At 57.7% G+C, this 10,869-nt stretch overlaps 1 protein-coding gene across 2 annotated transcripts in view; it reads right to left on the minus strand.

The window, feature by feature from the left end:
* The window catches only part of PALM (paralemmin), a 182,890-nt gene extending 172,487 nt beyond the window's left edge, over positions 1–10,403 (minus strand). For both annotated transcript variants that reach the window (XM_078670806.1, XM_078670805.1), the window contains exon 1: positions 10,223–10,403. In XM_078670806.1, coding sequence (XP_078526932.1) covers positions 10,223–10,227 — 5 coding nt within the window. In that variant the 5' untranslated portion in view covers positions 10,228–10,403. The remainder of the gene's footprint in view (positions 1–10,222) is intronic.
* Between the last annotated feature and the right edge of the window lie 466 nt (positions 10,404–10,869).

The following is a 10,869-nucleotide window of genomic DNA, read 5'->3' on the forward strand; positions in this document are numbered from 1 at the left end:
TGGTAGTGCTTCTAAAAACATCATACATCAGCTAACACAAACACCTAAAACAGGCCCGATCCATTAGCTGTACCAATGCTTGTTAGCACTGATTTGTATTCTATGTCACATAAAGGAGTAACTCATTTTCTTCCTGTCACTCACTCCTGCTGCAGGCCACCTCTCTCTGTTATTCACTTACACTCATCTTTTTGAAGTCTCTCTATCTACACATTTCACACCATCTGCACCACTGTCTTTCACTCTCTGCTACACATCCTTCCTTTCAACTCCTCCCCGTCAACATCGCCTCTCACACGCCCTGCATTTTCATTTCCATTGGCCCTGTCCCTATTTTGACAGCTGCATACCACCATACATTCCCCCATAGATCGCCGTTACAATTGGCCCATATGTGGCCATCGTTCTGGGCGCCCAGCAGAGAGGCCAAGGATTGGATGAGCATTTAATAAGAACACCTTTATGCGAGGCCCTGTCAGAAAGTGGAAGTGCCTTCAGCCTCAGCTGCAGTTCTCAATCATGTCTAGTCATGAACAATCACCCACACCCTGAACTCACACAGACACCTCGAGGTGACTGGGCTTGCAGTGCGGTTATGCAAGATTCGTGCATTGCATGAAAAACAACATTACAGAAACCCATCTGAGATATGAACATATGCTTAGGAAATAGAGGCGCGCACATGGTTCACCATTAAATAAAGCGAACGAACTTTAACAGGAACTTAGCAGGGCCGGACTGTGAACCAAAACCGGCCCTGGCATTGTGCTCGGCCGGCCCCCCCACCCCCCAGGGGATATTGGGGGTGCGACCGCGCTCTTTGCCAGGGCCGGTTTTCGTCGCTGACTTGGGTCACCTTAAAGGTTCTTGCACACACTGTCAGAAATCGGTGTTTTCCTTGAAAGTCAATGGCATGAATGATGGGTCCGGGGGCGGGGGAGGGGGCATTGCCTTTTCATTCACTGGGAGTGCCGAGCTCTGGCAGGACCCGCCCAACTTAAAGCCATGCCATGCTCTGCTTCTTCCTACTTTTTTTCGGTTACCGGGCCCCTGGGTTGGTTCCAGCCACAGCCGGGGACAGGTGTGTGTGCCCTACGCTCTCACTCGGAGATTGCAGCGGTGGGTACACTCTTTGCACCAACTGGGGCATCTGGAAGGGCGGAGGACTGCTACAACGCCACGTGGCCTCTAGGCTCTGAGGTGAGGCGAGTGTAAACCCGGGACCCCCCTCCCCGCACCTGCCATCACCCCATACTCTCTCACCTTGGCATCTCTTGAGTGACGCTCCGATGCCAGTTTACACGTGCCCGTGTTGTTAGCGGAGGGCTCGCTGTACCGCACCGTGTCTCCTAGCAGAGCCAGCCTGGGCTTGGGGGCATAATTAGTCGTGTGCTCTGCGCCAAACCCCAAAAGGGGCAACGGTGCCAATTTACAGTAGTCGCGTGTTGGGGGGTATGATAGCAGTTCATTAGTGGGAAGGCGCACCTGTTTGCTGGACTTGCCCACACCGGCATCTCGCGATGATTTCACCCAGTTTAGAATTAAGTGCCCCACGGGAAGAGTGGCACATGTGAGCTTTTAAAGTGCCCCTTGGAGCACGCAGTGCATACGAAGAGTGGGAGCTGGTTCACTGCCCTTTTGAAATGCCCGTTGGCACTGCCAACTTTCTACCACGGCACACAAAGCCAAGGGTGTCTCCTCACAGATTCGAGCGAGAACTGGGTAGGAAATGTGACTAGCAGGCCTTCATTTCCTTATATAGGTGCCCATTGGCACCGCCAGGACCCCCGGCACAAGAATCACAGACGTGCCAGCTGGTCAGGTATTACTTTGGATTGTCAGAGAAGCTGTAGGGACGGGCTCCGTCTGTGGTGCCCCTTGCCCATCACTAGACGCCTCTGCCAGCTAGAGACGTGCCCTTCAGGGAGCTGGCGCCTGGGCTGCCGCGGTGACCCCGCGCCCCAGGCTCATGGTTCCCGAAGCCTGTGGTCGCAGGCTTGTTCCAGCCACGGAGCTGGTGGGCACTTGTGCACGTCCTCCTCGGAGGGCTTGGCATCCGCTGGGCCCTGGCACTGGCCCACACCCGGCTCTGGCGACTGCAGATTGGCCCGAATTTCTTGGGCTGGAGCCGGGACCGCTCTTCCCCCTCAGCATCCACCCTCCTCCTCTTCCTCTCCTCCCCCTTCCCTGGCTCCCGCTGCTGCACAAACCAGGACTGTGCACAGCAGCCAAGCGGAGCCCGGGCACAGGATCCGGGAGCGCGGGCTGTGCAGGGTGGCAGGGCACGGCGGGGCCATATGTCAAGGACTGGGCAGAACCAGACGACCTCCGAGGACAGGTGAGGGACCCTACTCCGTGCGGAAGACGTCTCTGCATACTATAGGCTGGCACCGCTACACTCTCAAGTGCCGCGAAGCAGCTCCCGGCTGCACGTGGCACTATACCGAAGGAATGATATCAACGGGCGCAGTAAGGGAAGGGGTGAAATGGTGATCTGGCGGGCCAGATGCTCCGTGACTTTGTGTCTGTGCGTGTGGCAGTGCCGAGGGCACCCTTTCCTGAAGGTGGGTCTCCGCGGAGGGGGCAGAGGCATCAGCGCCAGGGTTACGGGGAGCCCAGGAGTGGGGACCTGAGCTCCCAACTGACGTCCTCCGTTTTTACGAGTCTTCTTTAGTTTTTGGCCTCGCTGTTTCTTTTTAGGCGCTCCGAGGCCACCCGTGCGCCATTTAACGCTATGTCAAATTAAATGTAGTTATTAACCTGTCGGCACTTCTCCGGTCTCCCTTTTCGGCATGGAAGACCGGCAACATCGACGGCGGCAATCTCGCTGGCACTTCTCCGGTCTCCCTCTTTGGCATGGGAGACCGGCAACATCCTCCGCATCTCCCGGGGCTCCCTCCAGGCCACGGGAGCCCCGCGGGCGCCGCCATACTTCTTGCCGTCTTCCTTCTTCCCCCGGGCTGCGGGGGGCGGGCACTTCCGGCCGGCCGCGCTAGGATTGGCCGGCCGGCCGGTCACTTCCGGGTCGCCGCGGGCAGCGCGGCGGCCCGTCTCTAGCTCAGGCAGGCGGGCGGCGAAGTTTCCCGAGGAGTGGGCTCCCTCGTGGACCAGCAGTGACGTCCACGCAGCTTCACCAATCAGGAGCAGGATAGTCACTGGTGCCGGCAATGCCGGACCAGATTCGGGGGCGTTCCCGGCTTTCGGCTGACGTCGCGTGACGTCGGCAAAAGCCAAAGAATCTCGGGAACGCCTCCGAATCTGGTCCGGCATTGACGGACAGGCCCCTCGTCCAATGGCTAGGCTCCATTTATGGAGCCAGCCAATGAATGACGAGGGCCGACCCAAACCCACACTACAGTTCTCATTAGATTTCTCCTGCGCAAAAGCTGCTTGCGCAGCTTTTTGCAGTCGAAACCTAAAAAAACAATAAAAAGCCAAACCACTCTAGCGTCATTCCAGACAGACACTGCCGGGCTTTCTAAAAACGCCCTCTTCACAGCTCTGAATGACTCGTATATCAAGGGGAAATATCAACCGTATTTCAACTATTCTCTCCACCCACAGACTCGCAATAAAATACTGTACATGAGGCTGTTAGCTCTACCAATTTTTGATTTTAATCCGCTGTGGGCCCGGCGGAATGGGCAGCTTACATGCAGGCTCTGCAATTATCCACATGAGTCCTGGCTTCACCTGTTATGTTGCTGCCCGCATTTTGCCATAGATAGTCGCTCACTCGTGCTCGCCTACTTATTGTTGACGAGCCGCGTGTGAGAAAAAACTCCACTACGCAGAGCTTGGTGGAGTTTTGCCGGAACTCAGCGATACTCGTGTAGCGGGCAAAACTCTGCGACCTCCGCCGGAGGGCTGGAATTTTCGTCCCACCCCTAGAAAAAAAAAACATTTTTGCAAAGCAGTAGAATAAACAATTGTTACAATCTAAACACAGCACAGGCGAGACTCCAATATCCAGAGATAAAGGAAGGGAGAGAGAGTTTCAATTGGTGTCAGTTGTTCTTCACTACAATCTGTTCCTGGTGTCCCCCAATCACCCCTTTCCACCCTACTCTTGACATATACAGCAGCTGTAGGCTGCTACCTGTTCTGCATCCTGTGTCCTCTATAAGGCAGTTCTGCATCTGTTGTGTGTCCCTTCTATAAATAGCAACAACCACAGCTATCATTGTTACAATAGCACAGTAAGCATTGGCACAGTGCAAGAAACCAATCCCTACAAGACGGCTGGAATCTGCACTACAGGCAAACAAGATGAACTACTACAGTGAGACAACACACCAAGTGTATATTGCCACTACACAACAGCCCTCACTGCTGCAACACAACCACACTCAATAACACAGCAACATCCAGCACCAGCACAAGTCCTAACAGCCACAGCACACTAATGGCAAAGCCGCTGCTACTATATAACAACAGATGTAGCAACACTCCTCTACCCTAATCAACAATACTGCAACACCCCCTGCAACCCAAACTTCACCTGCTCTATACAACACACATTGCAAAGTTCAGCAACATTCAGTGCACTACTCAAGGTATGCTGTTACATTGCAGTTCCACAGCCACACACACTGCTACCACACAGCAACACCCAGTGATGCAAAACCAACACCCATCACTACAAAACAACACCCCGTGCAACAACACAGCAGCACCCACCGCTACAACACAGCAACACCCACTCCAACAACACAGCAACACCCACACCTACAATACAGCAGCACACAACACAGCAATTCCCACTGTTAAAACACCCACTGCTACAACACCCACTGTTACAACACAACAGCATCCATTAGGCAACAAAACAACACCCACTCCAACAACACAGCAACACTCACTGCTACAACACAGCAACACCCACTCCAACAACACAACAACAGCCACTCCAACAACAAAGCAGCACCCACACCTACAATACAGCAACACTCACTGCTACAACACGGCAACATTCACTGCTACAACTAGCGGTGGGCGGAATGTGCATAGTAGCGCTACGCATAGCTCTGCGAAACAGTAAAAACTCTATGCGAGCACGCAAAAGTTCCGTCTGTTGGCAATGCTTTTTTCCTGTTCGCGAACGCTGTTTACGTGCTCGGGGAGAAATACCTCGTGAACATGCATTTTGAAAGGGCGAACAAGCAAATAATTCTGCAAAGCCGTGGATCGTGGAATTTTTGGCAATTACGTGTTCTCCTCGGAACGCGAAATTACCCAAATTCCGCGAGCGGAATAGAATTTACAGCCCTAGCTACAACACAGCAGCACCCACTGCTTTAACACCATGGTTTCAACACAATAACAACCACCGCTAGATCATAGCAACAGTCACTTCTGCAGTACAGCTGCTGCAACAAAACAGCCACTGGGAGACTGGAGCAAAAAACACTGCTACAAAACAGGGGTGGCATGGTGAGCAAAGGAATGATGGATTTAATCCAGATCGCTTGACTGGGGGTAAATGTTTTGATTTTTTCTGCATTCTGTCCATCAATTGTGGGTGTTTTGCTTTCTCGCTCTAAGTGCACCGAGTATGCCCAGATGTGGGTCCCAGGCTCACAGGCTTGTGCCACTGGATTTAAGCTATCCTGGCTGATGAGGGGTGAAACTCCGAAACCGGTCCTAGGATGCTTGTTTTCAGTCCAGGGAAGACCTGGGTTGGCAGTTTGGTCTGGACTGTCCCATGAGGCACAGGGTCAGACTGATTTGCATATGGCCAGGTGTAAACTGGGGTGGGGAATGATGATTGATTTAACCCCGATCTCTTGACTCGGGGTGAATGGTTTGATTTGTTCTGCATTCCGTCCATCAAGTGTGTGTCTTTTACAACACAGCAGCAGCACGAGTAAGAGCAGAGTAACACGCAGTGAGGCAGCACAGCAGCACCCGTGTTGACACCACAGCTATGCATAATTCTGCTACTCTTAGAGATCAGAAGCCACTGACACATGAATGCAACAATGGAGCAACAGTTCCTTTCCTGTTGCAATGCAGCGCCTTGAAGTGTACTCAGGGCAGTGGGACCGCCCTACAACAGAAATGTGGTACAGCCCTCTGGGTCCACCCACAGGACATTAAAATCGACATACTCCCATGCTGAGCACACCACACCTCCACAAAACCGACAATGCAGAAGCGCCGCGAAGCCCCACTGCGACAGAGCGCGCTATCCAAAGCTAACAAGCGCCATGGCACAAGAAAAGTGACATCATTCCTTCCTTCTCATACATCGCCTCCGGCTCGCTGTTATTAATGTGCAGTCTGGGAATTGTAGGCCTTCTGACTCCATTCTGAAATAAGCAGTGCACATCTCAGAGTGAGCGCGAAACATGCCCTGAGCAACACCCCACCCCCCCTCGCAAGACACAACCATGGACACATGTCTGGGGCTCACACACACACACACAGCCATGGACACACCCCTGGGCCTGTCACACACAACCATGGACACACCCCTGGGCCTCACACACAGCCATGGACACACCCCTGGGCCTCTCACAAACAGCCATGGACACACCCCTGGGCCTGTCACACACAACCATGGACACACCCCTGGGCCTGTCACACACAACCATGGACACACCCCTGGGGCTCTCACACACAGCCGTGGACACACCCCTGGGCCTGTCACACACAACCATGGACACACCCCTGGGGCTCACACACACAGCCATGGACACACCCCTGGGCCTCTCACACACAACCATGGACACACCCCTGGGGCTCTCACACACAGCCATGGACACACCCCTGGGGCTCTCACACACAGCCATGGACACGCCCCTGGGCCTCTCACAAACAGCCATGGACACACCCCTGGGCCTGTCACACACAACCATGGACACACCCCTGGGCCTGTCACACACAACCATGGACACACCCCTGGGGCTCTCACACACAGCCGTGGACACACCCCTGGGCCTGTCACACACAACCATGGACACACCCCTGGGGCTCACACACACAGCCATGGACACACCCCTGGGCCTCTCACACACAACCATGGACACACCCCTGGGGCTCTCACACACAGCCATGGACACACCCCTGGGGCTCTCACACACAGCCATGGACACACCCCTGGGGCTCTCACACACAGCCATGGACACACCCCTGGGGCTCACACACACAGCCATGGACACACCCCTGGGGCTCTCACACACAGACACAGCCATGGACACACCCCTGGGGCCTCACACACAGCCATGGACACACCCCTGGGGCTCACACACACACAGTGATGGCCACACCCCTGGGCCTGTCACACACAACCATGGACACACCCCTGGGCCTGTCACACACAACCATGGACACACCCCTGGGGCTCTCACACACAGCCATGGACACACCCCTGGGCCTCTCACATACAGCCATGGACACACCCCTGGGCCTGTCACACACAACCATGGACACACCCCTGGGGCCTCTCACACACAGTGATGGCCACACCCCTGGGCCTCACACACACAGCCATGGACACAACCCTGGGCCTCACACACACACAGCCATGGACACACCCCTGGGGCTCACACACAGCCGTGGACACACCCCTGGGCCTCTCACACTCAGACATGGACACACCCCTGGGACTCGCACACAGCCATGGACACACCCCTGGGGCTCTCACACACAGCCATGGACACACCCCTAGGACTCTCACACACAGCCATAGACACACCCCTGGGGCTCTCACACACACAGCCATGGACACACCCCTGGGACTCGCACACAGCCATGGACACACCCCTGGGGCTCTCACACACAGCCATGGACACACCCCTGGGCTCTCACACACACACAGCCATGGACACACCCCTGGGGCCTCTCACACACAGCCATGGACACACCCCTGGGCCTCTCACACTCAGACATGGACACACCCCTGGGGCTCTCACACACACAGCCATGGACACACCCCTGGGCCTCACACACACAGCCATGGACACACCCCTGGGCCTCACACACACACAGACCCATGGACACACCCCTGGGGCTCACACACAGTGATGGACACACCCCTGGGGCTCTCACACACACCCAGCCATGGACACACCCCTGGGGCTCACACACAGCCATGGACACACCCCTGGGGCTCTCACACACACAGCCATGGACACACCCCTGGGCCTCTCACACACAGCCATGGACACACCCCTGGGGCTCTCACACACACACAGCCATGGACACACCCCTGGGGCTCACACACAGCCATGGACACACCCCTGGGCCTCTCACATACAGCCATGGACACACCCCTGGGGCTCACACACAGCCATGGACACACCCCTGGGCCTGTCACACACAGCCATGGACACACCCCTGGGCCTCTCACACACAGCCGTGGACACACCCCTGGGGCTCACACACACAGCCATGGACACACCCCTGGGGCTCTCACACACAGCCATGGACACACCCCTGGGGCTCACACACAGCCATGGACACACCCCTGGGGCTCACACACACAGCCATGGACACACCCCTGGGGCTCACACACACAGCCATGGACACACCCCTGGGGCTCACACACACAGCCATGGACACACCCCTGGGGCTCTCACACACAACCATGGACACACCCCTGGGGCCTCTCACACACAGTGATGGCCACACCCCTGGGCCTCACACACACAGCCATGGACACACCCCTGGGGCTCACACACACAGACCCATGGACACACCCCTGGGGCTCTCACACACAGACCCATGGACACACCCCTGGGCCTCTCACACACAGCCATGGACACACCCCTGGGGCTCTCACACACACACAGCCATGGACACACCCCTGGGCCTCTCACACACAGCCATGGACACACCCCTGGGGCTCTCACACACACAGCCATGGACACGCCCCTGGGCCTCTCACACACAGCCATGGACACACCCCTGGGGCTCTCACACACAGCCATGGACACACCCCTGGGGCTCTCACACACAGCCGTGGACACACCCCTGGGGCTCACACACACAGCCATGGACACACCCCTGGGGCTCTCACACACAGCCATGGACACACCCCTGGGGCTCACACACACAGCCATGGACACACCCCTGGGGCTCACAAACACAGCCATGGACACACCCCTGGGGCTCACACACACAGACCCATGGACACACCCCTGGGGCTCTCACACACAGCCGTGGACACACCCCTGGGGCTCACACACACAGCCATGGACACACCTCTGGGCCTCTCACACACAGCCATGGACACACCCCTGGGCCTCACACACACAGCCATGGACACACCCCTGGGGCTCACAAACACAGCCATGGACACACCCCTGGGGCTCACACACACAGACCCATGGACACACCCCTGGGGCTCTCACACACAGCCGTGGACACACCCCTGGGGCTCACACACACAGCCATGGACACACCTCTGGGCCTCTCACACACAGCCATGGACACACCCCTGGGCCTCACACACACAGCCATGGACACACCCCTGGGGCTCACAAACACAGCCATGGACACACCCCTGGGGCTCACACACACAGCCGAGGACACATCTTCTGATCTGAACGGCGCATGTACACACCAGTGGATACGACACACAAGCAGCTACACATCGTTGTAAATTAACACGCACCCGTACATGCGCCCCTAGAAACCATCCACGCGGCCATGTTGACACCCTCGCATCTCACACACACGGAACATACGCACACAGGTGCAGATCACACACGTCACTGTACACAGATGCCAGCTGATACACGGCGCCGAAAACCTGCTTTTGGATGTCACGCACGCGTGCACCCCCTCCCTCGAGCACAGACCCCCCCAACACACACACACAATGTGACCCCCCCCCCCAGTGTGCGCACCCCGCATTCCGCCAGAGCCTGTAAACACCTGTGGGTGGGGGGGGGCACGGGGAGGGCCGCGGGGATGAGGCAGGGAGAAGCAGGGTACCGCCGGGGTAAAGGATGCAGGGGGGAGGAGGAGGTGGGGGTACAGGGGGCAGTAGATGGTGCCAGGGCGGCGGTGCATGGGGGGGGGGGGCCGGAGCGAGGAGGGCGGGAGACCTGATTGATGAGGCGCGAGGGAGGCAGGGGGTGCGCGGGATGGATGAGGTGCGGGGGGCGCAGGCTGAGCGAGGCAGGGGGTACAGGGAGGTGGCACTGCACAAGGAGGGGGGGGGCACGAAGCCTGGGGTGCAGAGGCAGGGGCTGAGGCGCATCGCGGCACTCACTCCATCTCTGCTCCGGTCCTCTCCTCTCCTCCTCGCCGCTGCTCTCCCGGGGGTCCAGGGGGGAGTCCGGGGGGGGGGGGGTCCGGCCCTGCAGAGCCGAGGGTCGCCTCCTCTAGCCCCGGCAGTGGCGGCGGTGACAGGGAGCGGCGGCGGCTGCGGGGCTCTGAGCATCACCACCAGCCGAGGGAGGGAGGGAGGCTGACAGCGGAGGAGGGGGGGGACCACTGAGGGGGGGAGCACCACTGAAGGGGGGGTGCGCCCTCTGCGGGGAGGAGAGGGAACTGCAGCTTTTGAGATGGAGCATCACTGCCCAGAGAAGGGAGGCAGCGCCCTCTGCAGGGAGGAGGGGGAACTGCAGCCTCAGAGATGGAGCATCACTGCCCAGAGAAGGGAGGCAGCGCCCTCTGCGGGGAGGAGGGGGAACTGCAGCCTCAGAGATGGAGCATCACTGCCCAGAGAAGGGAGGCAGCACCCTCTGCGGGGAGGAGGGGGAACTGCAGCCTCAGAGATGGAGCATCACTGACTAGAGAAGGGAGGCAGCGCCCTCTGCGGGGAGGAGGGGGAACTGCAACCAGAGCCATGGAGCATCACTGCCCAGAGAAGGGAGGCAGCGCCCTCTGCGGGGAGGAGGGGGAACTGCAACCAGA

The sequence above is a fragment of the Lissotriton helveticus genome, chromosome 12 (assembly GCF_964261635.1).
Source record: "Lissotriton helveticus chromosome 12, aLisHel1.1, whole genome shotgun sequence".
Taxonomy (NCBI): Eukaryota; Metazoa; Chordata; class Amphibia; order Caudata; family Salamandridae; genus Lissotriton; species Lissotriton helveticus.